Source organism: Balearica regulorum, chromosome 8 (genome assembly GCF_011004875.1).
Source record: "Balearica regulorum gibbericeps isolate bBalReg1 chromosome 8, bBalReg1.pri, whole genome shotgun sequence".
Classification (NCBI taxonomy): Eukaryota; Metazoa; Chordata; class Aves; order Gruiformes; family Gruidae; genus Balearica; species Balearica regulorum.
In genome coordinates this window covers 12,936,600-12,952,166 of record NC_046191.1, presented here as the reverse complement: position 1 = coordinate 12,952,166, position 15,567 = coordinate 12,936,600, and the positions used below count along the sequence as shown (strand labels likewise).

At 60.2% G+C, this 15,567-nt stretch overlaps 1 protein-coding gene across 2 annotated transcripts; it reads left to right on the top strand.

The window, feature by feature from the left end:
* The first annotated feature begins 1,130 nt into the window (after positions 1–1,130).
* On the top strand, positions 1,131–14,666 carry TIE1 (tyrosine kinase with immunoglobulin like and EGF like domains 1). Of its 2 annotated transcripts, none has more exons than XM_075759661.1 (23): positions 1,131–1,720; positions 2,215–2,502; positions 6,000–6,114; positions 6,224–6,375; positions 6,473–6,604; positions 6,903–7,043; positions 7,252–7,380; positions 7,751–7,896; positions 8,089–8,233; positions 8,497–8,655; positions 8,849–8,986; positions 9,081–9,371; positions 10,368–10,658; positions 11,161–11,354; positions 11,576–11,786; positions 11,942–12,052; positions 12,159–12,349; positions 12,477–12,590; positions 12,755–12,825; positions 13,068–13,108; positions 13,231–13,327; positions 13,578–13,677; positions 13,987–14,666. In XM_075759661.1, exons 1-23 carry the CDS (start codon positions 1,675–1,677, stop codon positions 14,056–14,058), a joined length of 3,375 nt encoding a protein of 1,124 aa, XP_075615776.1. In that variant the 5' UTR covers positions 1,131–1,674; the 3' UTR covers positions 14,059–14,666. The 2 variants fall into 2 exon arrangements, with proteins under 2 accessions (XP_075615776.1, XP_075615775.1); XM_075759660.1 differs by having other exon boundaries at positions 1,141–1,720; positions 11,161–11,474.
* Positions 14,667–15,567: the final 901 nt, after the last annotated feature.

The following is a 15,567-nucleotide window of genomic DNA, read 5'->3' as shown; positions in this document are numbered from 1 at the left end:
CGACCAGCCTCAGCTGCCCAGCCTCTGCACGTCACGCAGTGGCACAGCCGCGTGCTTGGCATTTATGTTATGGTTGTGCCTCAAGTGCCCCAGTGGTCTCTCAAAACCAGATCCCCTTGCCTACACACAGCCCATGGCAAAACACCGGGCTTAGTTTTCCAGGCAAACTGGGCAGCTCCGTCCAGTGTCACATCTCTTTCAGATCCTCTCCATCCCTCCTGTTGTGGGGTAGCCGGGTGGCTGCACTGGGGGAGCCCCTGCCCGCTGCCATCCCTCCCTCGGCATGCCACGGGCACCACGCAGCCCTGGAGCACGCTGTAAATAGTCGGAAGCGATGAATGGATTTCCCCTTCCTCTCCATGTGTGTTTTAGATTTTTGGCCGGATACAGCATGGACTCAGGACACACCAAAACATGAGGCTCGCTCCCCGGCAGCCCTGGCTTTCACGTGGGAACAGCTCGGTTTGTGAAGCAGTATGAGGTTTGGTGGGTGAAGCTTATGGTGATTTCCTGGGGAATGCCTTTTTTTTGCCAGGCAAAGAGCTCGGAGCCCACCGGAGCCCAAGAAAGCCTTGTGGGGCTACATGTGGGACCCCCTGGGGCTGGGGGGCAGCGGGGCTGTGCCATGTCGCACCCGTGCCAGTGCCTGTGCCAGCGCTGCGCATGGGAAAAAGCACTCAGGGAAAGCTGAGCTTTCTGCTGCTTTCCGCTTCCTCCCAGACATGTTTACTGCAACATGGAAGGTTTTCTTCCCTGGCAGCGGCCGCCCTGCAGTGCGGGCTGGCCAGCTTTTCGTCGCCCTGCCTGTGCTCCCGCTCAGCCCCTTTCAACCCAGACAGCAGTCCTGCTGCAGGAGTGAGTTGGGCCCCGGCACAACACAGAGCCCAGGTGGGGCCGTGCCTCGGCACCTCGGCTTGTGGCAGTGGGAGGCTGAGGTGTCACGAGACATGTACGGCCTCAGCATTGCCGCACGCCACTTGCCGGGGGGAGAGCCTGTGCAGGGCAGCTCCCGCCAGCTCCTGGAGTCAGGGCCGTCTCCAAACAATGGGTGGAGAGCAGGAAACGCCGCATGGGAAACAGGATTTGGCTCCGCCACCGCCGCCAGCCACGGCCCCTTGGCCCCTTTCCTTTCCCTGCTCCAGAGAGCCCTTCCCACAGCCGTCGGCCACGGGGCTGCGCCGAGGGGACAGGGATGCTGCCGCCTGGGCGGGCTGGGGCATGAGACCCTCTGCATGGTGGGTGACGAGGGGGGTCAGGACACCTTCCAGCCGGGCTGGGGGCTCAGCATGGCTCGGGGAGCCCTGAGCACGCAGCCCTAGCCCTGAAGGGGTGGGCGCCTGCTCCCCAGGAGAGCTGCCCCTGGGCTGGGGACCTCAGTGGCCTCTTTGCCACCAAGCCCTGCTCCTGAGCAGCCGGGTGGCCACCAAGCAAGCGGAGACAGGAACATCTTCCTCACCGTGCCCAGACTATGCGCCAGCGGAGGTGGTCCCAGCTGCCCCGGACACTGAGCAGCAGGGCAGAGGCAAGATGGGGGGTGCAGGCAGGGAGCAGGGGTCCTGAGCCGCCACTCACGTGGAGCCCCTAGGCACCCCCAGCCTCCGGCTCCAACCCCCGTGGCTGGGACATGCTGGGGATTTTCTGACTTGTGCCAGATTCGGGACACGCTCCAAGGACATGGGACTCCAGGTTTATCTTCTGCTTCTCCTCCCGCAGCTGGCAGGTAAATTGCCCCTTTCCTTCTGCTCCAGGGAGCAGCCCTGGCCCCAGAGACGCTTGGTGGGATGAGGTGGCTGCAGGAGCTCGGTGGCGCCATCAGAGCAGGGTTTGGAGGGAGGAAACATCTCTTTGCGATCGGCCATTTGGAGACCTCAGAGGCCGGCAGTGCCCTCCCCTGCCTGCCTCTCCCCGGCATGGGGCTGGGATGCCGGCAGCTCGCAGGAGGAGAGGGGCCCCGGGACCCCCATCCTACTGCACGCTTGGCTCATGTGGGGGGGCTGAGCCCATGGGGATCTCCAAAAGGAGAGTTGAAATGCCCACCATGTCATCCCGATGGGTCTGCACCCGATCTGGCTGTGCCCTGGTTGTGCCTCCTGGGGTGGGGGTGGCAAAAATGTCCAGAAAAGGGGGTGATATCTGGATGATGGGGTCTGGCCCTGAGGCAGATGGCTGTGCCCTTGTCCAGTCGTGATGTGCCCTTGTGCTCCCCCACCCCAGGGGCCATCCTGGACATCACCCTGATCGCCAACGTGCAGAGCCTGTCCCACTCTGACTTCTTCCTCTCCTGCGTCATGGGGGAGCGCGACGTGAGCTACCTGCAGATCGAGCGGGAGAACAAGATTGTGATGACGCACCCCAAGATGGGCTTCCAAAACTACCGCAACCGCAGCAACCAGGTCCAGGCCAGGGGCTTCTCCATGGCCGACCTGGTGGGGATCCTCTACTGTCTGGGGCGCACCCCAACCGAGCAGGCCCAGGTGGTCTATGTGCACAACAGCCACAACGGTGAGTGGCTGGGGGGGGGGGGGGGGGGCAGCCCCTTGCCTGCCAGCCGGGCACGTGTGGGAGCTGCCTGCCCTGCGCTTTGCAATCCTGGCGCCAGCCAGCGTGGCGGCGGGATGGCGGTGACGCACAGGCTAGGTCTGGGATCCGCTGGCACCAGTGGGGTGGAGAGGGGAGGGATGTTTCGCTGGAGGAGTGTGGCCGAGCACCATGGAGGTGTGCAGGGATGGGCAGCAGTGCAGGCAGCCACTGGCCTGGGAACGGTGCCCGGCAGCAGGGCAAGGTCCAAGAGGAAGCTGGGTGCCCTTGGAGGAGGCGGTGGGGTCTGGAAATCATTAACCAGGGCGGGGGGCAGCCCATGGGAGCTGTGCCAGTCTTGTGCCCCTGCTGTGGGCAGAGGGGCATGGGGCAGCACCGAGGCACGTTTCAAGCAGCCTCCCTGGGTGCTTGGCGAGCACTATGCCGCAGCACCCACTGCGCTGGTGGCGGGGTCTTGCTAAGAAGCACTGTCAAGGCACGCTGCAGCCAAGGGCAGCACTGGGCTTTTGTCTCCTGCTCCCATTCTGGGCCATAAAAGGCAAAAGGGCCTCCCTGGGCTGGCCAGTGGCAGGGATACCACCCAGGGCAGCGCTCTCCCACACTGCCTATGCTCTCCCTCTGCTTGCCTCCGTGCTTGGGACTTTGTAAAACTATAAGAACTGAAATTTTCTGTGATAGTTGTTTGCTTCAGGATGCTTTCTAGCTCTTTTTTATACAATTTTGGCTAAAACAGTTGACCTTTTGCTAAGAATGAGATGGAGGGGATACAAGTTTCCCTGCCTGTGTTAAAACACAGCTTTAGCAAGCTGTTTTGAGCAGCTCTAGTATCTCCAAGCTGGGGAACAAAGGCTGCTGGTGGGGTCCGAGCATCCCCCACGGAGCAGGGACCAGCCTGGATCCTCGGCCAGAGGCTCGACCCAAAAATGGTAGTGATCCTATCGGAAATGGAGCCAGCCAGTCTGGGAAGGCGAGCAGCACAGAGGCAATGAGAAAGGAAGGCAGGAGATGATGGGGGGGGCATGGCCAGCAGCAGGGCCGTGGGGGGCGAGGAGTGCAGCAGGGGCTGCAAGATGTCCCGTATATAAGTCACGGAGGGAGGTGACAGCTCTGGGGCTCCACCGGCGTGACAGGGTGTCCCACAGAGGGGCAGCTCCCAGCCAGCCCCCCGCTCCTATGGGTTGACATAGATACCGCTGTGAACAAGCCAGTCAGTGTCTGGGTGCCCAAAAATGGCTTTTTTCCAAGTGCCAAACAAGCTGCTGTTGCTTTGTTTAATTTAGAGAAGGAGAAGTAAAAAAATAAATGAGGAAGATAAATCAAAGGAAAAAGTAACCAAAAAAATTCCGTCTTTGCAGGGGGAGGGAGGGGTGTGTACAGAGCCTGCTGGGGAGGCTCGGTGTGTGTCAGGGGTCCTGTTAAGCCCAAGAGCGCACCGAAGCAGTCCAGGGTGATGAAGCAGCGGGTGGGGAATGGTGTTAGAGGAAAGTACCTCCCAAAAGGTCATGCACAAAGAACTTAGGAAAGATGATAAGCTTTGGAAGTTTTACTGTAAAAACAAAGTAAAGCAGACCAAAGAGACCTGAAGAGCAGTTTCAGAAGGGTTTAAACCGAAGGTAACCTATTTTTCAAAATATCCAGAATGATGCCCAGAAAGACAATTGCAGGAAACAAAATTATTTTATTTTTGCATCCATGTGCACCATAGAGAAGCTGGGGACACTTCTTGGGGGACCTGTGTAAAATGCCAGTGCTGATAGCAGGAGACAGGTGATAAACAGCTGAACGGAGCAGCGCAGCATTGCCGGGCCGGGCTTGCCGTGAGCAGGGCTGTGCCGTTGCCTGTGGGGCATAAACGGAGGGTGGGCGGCAAGGCTGCTCGTGGGATGCCAGCCTTTCCTAAAAGCTTTCTGCGTTGGGAGTTACAGGCCTGTAAACCCAAATTGGAACCAGGCAAGTTAGTGGAAACTAATAATGAGCAGAATTTGTGGTTATGTGATACCCGAAGAAGAGGCAGCGTGAGTTTGCAGTGGGCAGATCTCTGGGGCAGAAGCAGTGAGGATGCTGTGGGCAACCTGGCTGATGCCGTCTGCTCGGATTTCCAGAGAGAGTTAGGAAAATTCCCTTTCAAAGGCTCTTTGGGAGCAACTCTGCACCCAGGGGGTGGCAGGGGAGGTCTCTTCATGGGTGAATATTTGACTAAAAGGAAGAGAACGAGAATAGGAGTTAATTTGTGGTTCTTGTCATGTGGGGAAGTCCCCACCAGCGTGGCACGGGGTCTCTGCAGGGACCTGTGCCATCCGTTGTGGTAATAAATAGCTGAACAAGCAGCTGTGCCAGCTGCTTTCCCTGACCTGCCCCGGGAGGGATGAGCTCTGGGGGGGGCTGCAGGCACTGCTGACCAGCGGTGGAGCAGCAGATAAAATTCAGCATAGGTAAATGCAAAGCGCTGCATGTGTGATCCCCAGGGGACAAGTCGGGCTCTCACTCCGGCGAGTGAGATGGCATGAGACAGGACGCGGGCCACATCTACGTGCCCTTTACAAGGGACTGCAAAGTCCAGGGTAGAAAGATCTCAACTAGAGGGATGATACCTGCCTTGGAAAGCTCCTGGGCTGCAAACTGCTGAAGGCAGGGAGGCGATTCTGGGGAATTACTGGGACGCGTGACCTGCGGTGCCCTTCCCTGGGCATCTGCAGCATGTGCCACTTCCTCCTGGCCCCGGCCTCACCAGGGCAGGACACAGGGCTGGATGTGCCTTAGCTCCGACTCTGCACGCCTCCGACCTGGCATGGCTGCTTTGAGTGTATGCAAAGCCGGTGTGCAGGCAGGCCCCAAGAGCCACTGCCAGCCTGCGTCCTCTTTTGTTTCTGTCCTGGCACACCCAGGGCTTGGTTTCCCAGGCTTTAATGTATTTATAGTCCTGTTTATGCTCAAAGCTGGGCTCTGGCTGACTCACATTAATACTCTGAGAGTTCATTGCTGCTGCACACCCCAACACTGGTCCTGTGGGTTGGTGTGCAGCCCTCCGCATGCCTGCTTCCCATCGCCGCTCCTCGCCTGCCCGTGCTGCTGCTGTTCTGCACCTCCCCAGGCTGACAGCAAGCAGGGTGCACCGTGCAGATTTGTCCCAGCTGTCACCTCTTCAGGCTGCTGCCACTGGCATCCCGTGCTGGGCTGGGGCTGGCGGGCTGGCCGGGGGGCAGGGTGCCCCATCCTACTCTTTGGTGTCTGCCAAGGTGTGGGCCAGGAAGGGAGCGCCTGTCCCAGCGGAGGGTCGAGGGGTCCCGGCTCCTACGGGCGGCCACCGGAAGGCACGTTGTGACATCCCAGCAGAAACATGTGTGGTGGGTGCTGGGCTGCACCAGGGCTGTGTTTTGGGGTTGGTGGTCTAGGGGTACTGGTGTCCTGGGGGGGTGACTGCTGCTCAGCCTGTTCCTCCTCATCATCCTACTCCTCCGCAGCCCACCTCTTCCCGGTGAAGGCCACGCAGTCCGTGAACATTGCTGAGCCAGCCACCTTCTCTGCCAGGGTCCTCAAGAAGAAGGAAATGGACGTTATGTGGAAAAGAAATGGCAAGTGGCCCTGAGAGCAGGCGTGGGGCTGGAGCTGCACCCAGCCGGTGCCTGGCACCAGCCCCAGGGGGCACAGGGGGGCCCCGGGTCACCCTCTGCCCCCTTGCAGGCAGCTATTACCAGACCACGGACCGAGGCGAGGTGAGGGACGACCTTGTCACCCTGATGCTCCCCAATGTCAGCGTGAGTGAAAATGGGGTCTACAGTGCCACATTCATGGGGGACAGCCCTCTCTGGAGTGCCTTCTACCGCCTTATCGTGAGAGGTGAGCAGAGACCCAGCTCCTAAGGATGCAGGGCCAGGCAGCCGTACCCTGCCCCCTGGCCTGGTGCAACCTTGTGCCCCCTCCGCTCTCTCTGCAGCCTGCCCCGCGAAGAAATGGGGACCATCCTGTGAGAAGGACTGTCCCGACTGTCTGAACGGCGGCATCTGCCATGACCATGTCGGTGAATGTATCTGCCCTCCCGGGTTCATGGGCACCCGCTGTGAACGAGGTAGGTGCTGGGCTGCCCGACAGTAGGACCTGTGCCCAGGACACGCACGGGGGCCCTGCTGCACCCCCAGACCTGGGCGCTGTGGCCAGAAATGCCACATGCATCCCCAGTGCCTCTCCACCCACGGTGCCCCGTTTCTGGAGCAGGGCTGCACCATCTGCCTTCTCAGCAGGACACGGCTTCTGTACCTGCTCTGGGTGGCAACACGGGGATTGGGGCGCCCAAGCCAGTTCCATGCCCTGCACTAATAGTGCATGGGCGAATGGTGGGTGAGGGCAGACCACGCTTGTTTTTCCAGCCTGCCGGGAAGGCCAGTTTGGCCGCAACTGCCAGGAGGTGTGCCAGAGAGCCCAGGGCTGCAGGGGACTGAGCTTCTGCCTGCCGGACCCCTACGGCTGCTCCTGCGCCTCAGGCTGGAGTGGCTCCCGCTGCAGCCAAGGTATGGGAATGTGGGCATCCATTGTATCACTCATGCGACCTGGGCTTCCTCTGTGTCCCACGCAAACCTCTTCTGGCCTGAGAGTCGGCGTGGGCTGAGCAGTGCTGCTGCCTGCACCAGCTGCCTGCAGTCGCTGCCTTCACGGTCCTGCGCCGTGCCGGCCCCACGTTGCGGCTGGGGGTTGCAGCGAGCTCTCCTCTTCCCACAGCCTGTCCCCCAGGATACTACGGCCCTGACTGTGCCCTGAGGTGTGCCTGCCGAAATGGAGGCAGCTGTAACCGCTTCAGCGGCTGCATCTGCCCTGCGGGCTGGCATGGGCAGCACTGCGAGAAGTCAGGTGAGGCTGGTGGGGGGGCCACAGCACATTTCTGTCCCCACTGTCGGGTGGGCTCCAGCTCCTTCCTCACCAGTGCCTGGGGGGGCCAGCTACTGTCTCACCAGCTGGCTCAGCAGCTCCCCTTGCCTGCAGAAATAGCCCCTAACCCTAAGGAAACCAGGGCGCTGCAAGGGAAGCATCTAGTCTGGCCCCCCGGGATTAGCTGTGCTGAGAGCATTGCTGAGCCCAACATGTGGGGTAGGGGTCGGGGACGGACCACAGCACCCGGCACCGGCCACCCGGCACCAGGACCCAGCTGCAGCTGGGTGCCAGCCTCTCTCGTGCCTGGGGAGGTGCAGGGCCAGTCCTAACACTGACTTCTCCATGCCAGACCGGTTCCCCCAGATCATCCAACTGGCCTCAGAGCTGGAGTTCAACCTGGGCTCAGAGCCCATCGTCAGCTGTGTGGCCACTGGCAACCCGCTGCCTGCCAGCGACAGCATGGAGCTGCGCAAGGCCGACGGCACCGTGCTCAAGGTACTGCTGCTCGCCTGGCCCCATGCCCCATGCCCTTGTCTCACCACCATCCCTGCACATCAGCCCCTACCCGCATTTCCGGCTCCCCCAAAAGCACCCGTCTCCCCACCAGTTTGCTGTGCAGCTCCAGGCCAGCACGGGGAGCTGGGGGGGGCTAAGCCAGAGGGCTGACGGTTCCCTGTGTGCTTGCAGCTCATCAAAGCCATCATCGAGCCGGGGCAGATCACCTGCGAGTTTCAGGTGCAGCACCTGACAAAGGAAGACACAGGGCTCTGGGAGTGCCGAGTCTCCACGACTGGGGGCCAGGACAGCCGGAAAGTCAAGGTCAACATCCGAGGTAAGGAAAGGGCAGTGGCATGAGTGGGACAAGCACGGGCTGCTGGGGGATGCTGATGGCATGGTGTGGCAATGCCAGGCCCCCCCCCCCCCCAACTGGACTGGGTGGCACCTGTCATGTGCTGCAGTGCTGCAGGAGACAGGTTTGGATGTTGATAAAAGGCTTCCCTGACAAAGCTGGAAGAAGCCAAGAGGTGGTGGATGTTCCCACCCTCTGCTCCTCATTGCTCCCGGTCCCACTACTGTCGTTCCCTCCATCCCCAGAGCCACCAGCACCCCTGAGCCCCCCACGGCTGCTGGCCAAGCAGAGCCGCCAGCTCGTGGTGTCGCCCGTGGACTGCTTCTCCGGCGATGGACCCATTGTATCCACCAAGCTGCTCTACAAGCCCAAGGATGACACCTCAGCATGGTCATCCATTGTGGGTACGTGTTTGCTGGGGGAGGGGGTACACAGGTAGGACCTAGGCAGGAGGGGACAGCTGCCCCAGCCAGTGGGGGTCTGGGGTGGGCAGAGGTCTCCATCCTGGGACCCCTGCAGTGATGCTGGGGAGGACGCCAGTGGCGGGGCAGAGTGTGGGTCAGGAGCACGGCTTTGACATGTCCTGTTGGCCAACAGTCGACAACAGCGAGAACATCACCCTCATGAACCTCCGTCCGGTGACTGCCTACGTCGTCAAGGTGCAGCTGAGCCGGCCAGGGGACGGTGGGGAGGGTAGCAAGGGGCCTGAGGCCATCATGGTGACTGAGTGCCTTGGTGAGCCCCCCATCTCCCTCACCCTCACCCTCACCCTAACACTGACCTTACCCCTAAACTTGTGCATGAGGTTTTGCTGCCTTTTTGTTTGCAGAGCCCACAGTCAAGCCTGTGATCGAAGGTTGGTCCATAGAGGAGAAAAACACACTTCATGTCAACTGGAAATTGCCAAGTAACCACGAGCCGGCACATGGGTTCATCGTCCACCTCTTCGACTCCGCGAGGCGGCTGGTCTGTGAGAAAAACATCACATCCATCTCCGTGCTCTCCGCCCGCATCGGGGACCTGGAGTTCAACAAGGAGTACGGGCTAGAGGTGCTGGTCTACCACTGTGCGAGCCTGGGGCCCCCTTCTGACCTCTACAAGGTCATGATCAACAGCAAAGGTGGGTCTGGCAGATCACAGGGAATTATTACAGGGAACTACAATGATAAATCAGTTATAAATGTAGCAATGACCATCCTCAGGTCCAGCTGCTGGAGGAAAATGGCTCCTCCTTTCCCTGCTAGACCCTGCAGCCTCCAACACCAAGCAGCTGAGAAAGATCCTAAGCTGAACATGACATTCAGGTCATCATGAGTGATGCTCGCAAACAAATCTGTTCTCCGTGCCCTTGCCCAAACCCTGATGGACCAGTCTATACTTGAAGCCTTTACAACACCCTGTAGCATCAAGTTCCTCGATATAATTACATGCTGCATGAAAAATTATTTCCCTTTGGTTCACTTTAATCCTGCAGCCTGGTAATTTTGCTGGATGGTCACTAGGGCTTGAGGAGATCTGCAGCCCCTTCTGGGGACACATGTACACACATGTGGGTGGGAGACCATGGGGAAGTACAGCATCAGCCTGACCAAACTTTCTGGCAGGCAAGGGGGAAGCAGTGCATGAGGCCTTCAGTGAGGCTCACTGCCAGCCAGTACACGTTGGGAGGGCTGGTGGGCATCAGGCCTGACGAATATGGGGTTTTCTTCACTCAGTAATTTTAAGAGCTTTGTGTGATTTGGGGTCAGGGATGTGGGCAGGCTGGAGAAGGCTCAGAGGAGGCAGTGGGAATGATAAGATGCTCAAAGCCTGCCATGTGTGAGGAAGGGTTGAAGAAAGAAAATATCCCAAGAGTTAGTCACTACTGAGACATCTAGCTTGACAGTCCCTGAGGTTGGGAGTGTTTGTGGGTGCAGTCCTGTGCTGCTGCTGGAGAGCAGCTCTACCTCCTCCTGCCTCTGCCCGTGCAGAGGCCAGGGATCCCTGGAGGTCCCTCAAATCTGGCACAGCTTTGGTTGCCATTGCTGTCCACAGGGTCTGGTCCTCACACCAGGCTCAGCTCCTGCAGCACTGGGAGTCCCATCCTGGGGCTGATGCTCTCCTCTCCTTGTTCCAGGGCCCTCCTCCCCACGGTCGCTCTTGGCAGAGTCTGTGTCGGACACCGCGGTCAGGCTCTCCTGGCAGGTCCCTGAGTACCCTAACGGGGGCATCACCAAGTACATCGTGGAGCTGCAGCAGGTGGGAGGCACCAGCGAGCCCCAGTGGATCGACACCGACAGCGGCGCCGAGACCACCAAGATCGTTGGGGGCCTCAATGCCAGCACCAGCTACCAGTTTCGTGTCCGGGCCAACTCTCACGTCCCGGGGGAGTGGAGCCAGCCTGTGAAAGCCAAGACTCTGGGGGATGGTGAGTAGGGCGTCCCAGCAGGCAGGAGGCTCGTGGCTTGGTCTCAGCATCTGGGTTGGCAAAGAGTGACCAGGGTGCTCATGGTAACCTCAGAGAACAGCTCTGAAGCAGCACCCCAAAACACTTGTGAGCATCTTCAGAAAACCTGCTCCTCCTAGACCTGATGGGGCAAGGGTGGCATGGCACCTGCAGAGTGACTCTGCCTTGGCCAGAGGGTGTGCAAGGGGCTAAAGGAGCAGGGCACAGCCAGCATGGGAGGAGCTGGTGGCTGTACCCAGAGCTGGTTGGAGGGTCCAGAAACTGGCGGGTTCAGTGGCAGGGCCTGGGCAGTAACACCCTCATGCCTGTGCTACCATGGCCCCAGGAGCCTGGGATGCAGCTGTGGTGTCTTCATGGGATAACGGGGTGCCGGGAGAGAGCTGCAGTCTTGGTGTTTGGCCACCTGTGCAGCCTGGTCAGGGCTCAGCCGTGGACCACGACCCTCCATCCCTCCTTTCATCAGGAGCACTGAGCGTGCCGCCCAGCCTGGGCAGCCAGAGCACCGAGCAGGCGGGAATAGACCAACAGCTGCTCCTGGCCATCGTTGGCTCCGTGTCCGTCACCTGCCTCACCATCCTCTTTGCCCTTCTGGCACTTTTCCTCATCAAGAAGAATTTTTTCCACCGGCGCCGCACCTTTACATACCAGTCTGGCTCGGTGAGTGCTGCCTGCCCCTCCAGGACCGTGTCCCCAGCTCCCCACGTCCCAGCCCGATCCAGGTCACGCTCCATAGCCTCCAGTCCGGACACAGCCAGACCTCACTTCCACATGGAGAGGGTGCGGAGCCCACCCTTGCCCATGACACCTGCCCTGCCGGGACTGCCGTGCAGGCAGAGGGGTGCCCGGTGCCTCTAACCTTACCTGCTCCCATCTGCCAGGGGGAAGAGACCATCCTGCAGTTCAACTCGGGGACCCTGACCCTGACGCGCCGCCCCAAGCCACAGCCTGAGCCCCTCAGCTACCCCATCCTGGAGTGGGAAGACATCAAGTTTGAGGACATGATTGGGGAGGGCAACTTCGGGCAGGTCATCAGGGCCATGATCAAAAAGGATGGCCTGAAAATGAACGCGGCCATCAAGATGCTAAAAGGTGAGTGGTGCAGCGAGGTGGGCAGGGTGGGTTGGGGGTTGCAGCTGCATCCTGGGCCATGCTCAGGGCTGAGAAGGAGCAGGAGCCATCAGTGGAGGAGCAGAGGAAGGACCCTTGTTGTAGGACTTAGGTGTCCATCCCTGATTTGCTTCCAGAATTTGCTTCGGAGAATGACCATCGGGACTTTGCCGGGGAGCTGGAGGTGCTGTGCAAACTGGGCCATCACCCCAACATCATCAACTTGCTCGGAGCCTGCGAGAATAAGGGTGAGAGCTGTCCCCTTTCCTGTCCCCAGTCCCACGGCCCCTGCCTGGCTGTGGATCCTTTTTGTTGGTGAGAGCCCCATGAGCCAAACCTCCTCCTGCCCCCCAGGCTACCTGTACATCGCCATTGAGTATGCTCCCTATGGAAACCTCCTTGACTTCCTCCGCAAAAGTCGAGTCCTGGAGACAGACCCAGCCTTTGCAAAGGAGCACGGTACTGCCTCCACGCTCACCTCCCAGCAGCTGCTCCAGTTTGCTTCAGATGTGGCCAAGGGGATGCAGTACCTGAGTGAGAAGCAGGTACATCCCCAGCAAGCACCCCCAGAGGATCCATTCCCCAGGGGCCTGGGGACTTGAGCAGGGCACAAGACCCCTGGGGCCAGCAGGACGTAGCATGCGGCTCCTGCTGACTGCTGGCCACTTTCAGTTCATTCACAGGGACCTGGCAGCGAGGAATATCCTGGTGGGAGAAAACCTGGCCTCCAAGATTGCTGACTTTGGCCTCTCCAGAGGGGAGGAGGTTTACGTGAAGAAGACAATGGTGAGGCAGAAGAGAAGCATCTCCATAGGGCCTGCACTGATGTGGTGGGCAGGACCCCTGCCACCAGCGAGAACCACACACCCTGCCAGGACCAGCTGGGTCATGGCTGCCCTCCATCCGCAGGGCGTCCCCCCTCCCCTGACGGTCAGTCTCTGTTTCCCCAGGGCCGCTTGCCGGTTCGCTGGATGGCCATTGAGTCCCTGAACTACAGCGTGTACACCACCAAGAGTGATGTGTAAGTCCCACAGTCAGGGACAATGGGGCTTGGGCATGGCCGTGACCACCTCCATCCCTTTCCAGGGTGGTCAGTTTTGCTCTGGGTGCTGCAAGGGCAGGAGATGATGCTGGTGCATCTCCCTGGGGAGCTGCTGGCTTGGCCCGAGCCCTGGCTGGCTGCTCCACCATGGGCTTTGCCCTGTGCCCGTCAGCAGGGCACAACTGGAGGCTCTGTCACAGCCTTGGTTCTTGCCCTTTTAGGTGGTCATTTGGTGTCCTGCTCTGGGAGATCGTCAGCTTGGGTAAGGCTCTTCTTTGTCCCCTGCCTCCACTCAGGTCCCTACAGGTCTAGTCCTCCTGTAGCTCCGGAGGGGACACCCAAGGACGGTCCCCGCCGCAGCCAGCTGTGTGTTTCTGGCCGCAGGGGGCACACCATACTGCGGGATGACATGTGCCGAGCTCTACGAGAAGCTGCCCCAGGGCTACCGCATGGAGAAGCCGCGCAACTGTGATGACGAGGTGTAAGTGGGCAGAGAGGCCCAGCTGATGGTGTCCTCCTGACCCCACTGCCCCACAGAGCTCCCGTGAACTTGTGGTAGCTCCTGCCTGGTTCCCCTCTGCACTGTGGCTGGGGGATGAGCTGGGGTCCCACCCCAAACGCCCTCCCTGGGCTTCAGTTTTCCATCTGCTTCCCCCCGTCGCCCACAAACAGCTTTTCTGCTGCCTTTTCCCCCCGTGCACACTGAGCCACTGCTGGCTTTCTGCCCCCAGGTACGAGCTGATGAGGCAGTGCTGGCGTGACCGCCCCTACGAGCGCCCACCCTTCTCCCAGATCTCCATGCAGCTCATCCGCATGCTGGAGGCCAGGAAGGTGAGTGGCAGCAGTGTCAGAGCTGGGCGCAGGGCGCCCGCATCACCCCAGCTCAGCGGGAGGGATGCCCACCCTGCGCGGGGCTTGTCCAAGTGCTGGAGCATCCCTTGGGCTTGTGGGGGGGGGGGGGGAATCCAGCAGCAGAACCTGTGTGACCCCACCACATGTGGGGGTAACCCTAGCACCACTTTTGGCTGTGGGGACCCCTGTTGCTCCCCCCAGGGCACAGTGCCCGTGAGCATGCCAGCAAGGACAGGAGGTAGATGGGGACGCTGTCAAAACTGGCTCCTGACTGAGGTTCCCCCACAGGCCTACGTGAACATGGCTCTGTTCGAGAACTTCACCTACGCAGGGATCGATGCCACCGCCGAGGAGGCGTGAAGCTGAGCTGGCCCAGCGCAGAGGGGCAACGCTGGCCCCAGCCTGCTGGGACAGTGCTCTGGGGATGAGGGGCTGCCCATCCCTCCCCCGGCGCTGAGCGCCCAAACGCCTGTGCCCCTTCCTGAGAGCACCTTCTCTGCAGCAGGACTGTGCCGTCCCCACTCTGGCTACCCACCCAGTGTGTGCTGGCCATGCTGGCACACCGCCAGCCACCAACATAGACCCACACTTCTGGGGGACATGCTGGGATGGCCCCCAAGGACAAATGCCAACGGGGTGTTTGCAGCAGAGCAGGCAGGAGAGCGGCTCTGCCAGGAGCTGGGGTGCTGCTGCCTGTGGCCACGGACACAAAATGCCCAAGTTTTGGGGTGAGAGGGGAAGCAGCGACCCAGCAGCTGCCCGCCCCACAGCTCTCGGCGTGCTCTGGGCCTGAAGCGGTGCCAGCGGGGCTGCGACCATCGCTACCGACTACCGACGTGGGACAGGACCACCCTGGTGGCTGCAAAGGAACAAGGGACAGTATTTGCTGTGCACAGCCTCCAGCTCTGCTGTAACCCTTTGGAGGTGCCAGCTCTGCCTTATGGACAATAAACATAATGCAACAGGCAGCCGGGTCCAGAAGAGGGGAGGTGGGGTCCCAGAGCTGCCCCCCTCACAGCACCAGGTAACAGGACCTGCTGCCGTGACGGGCACTCCTCAGGATCCTGTCCCCATTGGTGTCCTCTGATGAGCCCGAGGGATGCCCCAGCACCCCCAGACAAGCCCCAGGTCTCATTATGCTGTAGGGATGGGTTTTCTTAGTATCCAATGGGGATGTCCCCCCCTGAAATTTTAGACTTTGTCCTATCCCCAAGGGATATGGAGACCAGACTACATCCTTCCTCTGCACAGCCATCTCTCCCATGCTTGAAAACTGTTCCTGCAGCTTCCCCTCAGCCTGTCGCTCTTCACAGGCACAGCCCTGCTCCTCCAGCTGGTCCCTGTGAGGTTGTGCAGCTCCATACCCTTCCTGTCCCGGCCAGCCGGCGCCTGCCCGGCACTGTGCCAAGTCGCAGGGTAACTTCCCGCATCTTGCAAAGGGACCATTGGGTTCCACCAGCCTGCTTGAACGCGTGCTGCTGGGGCATTTCTTGCACGTGCTGCTCCCTCGAGGTTCGCTTGGGCTCTATGCTGACCCTCCCGCGGGAGCTCCTGCCCTCGTCCTGTGCTGCTGCAGTTTGTTGTATTGACAGCAGATGGGCTTCATCTCCATTGGCTTCAGCTTGCTAAGCCCTAGTCTTGCCATCCAGCTCCCCATCTAGTCATCTGCTGTGGTCCATGAGAAGCAAGGGCTGCTCCTGCAGAGCCCGTTATCCCACCCCAAGGCAGATGTGTTTGGCATTTGCCCTTCTGGACAAAAGTCTTTTTTCCCCAGGTGTTTCAACCTTCTAAATACCATTTTGATTTCCCACTCTGGCCTTCAGTGCTCTTTGGTGTCAACCGCAGCCCATAGTAAGCAGGCTCTGCCCC

Coding starts and splice junctions, on each gene's coding strand:
- TIE1 (XM_075759660.1), top strand. CDS start 1,675: ATGGGACTCCAGGTTTATCTTCTGCTTCTCCTCCCGCAGCTGGCAG. Junction 2,503..5,999: donor TGTGCACAACAGCCACAACG/GTGAGTGGCTGG, acceptor ACTCCTCCGCAG/CCCACCTCTTCCCGGTGAAG. Junction 7,381..7,750: donor GCAGCACTGCGAGAAGTCAG/GTGAGGCTGGTG, acceptor TCTCCATGCCAG/ACCGGTTCCCCCAGATCATC.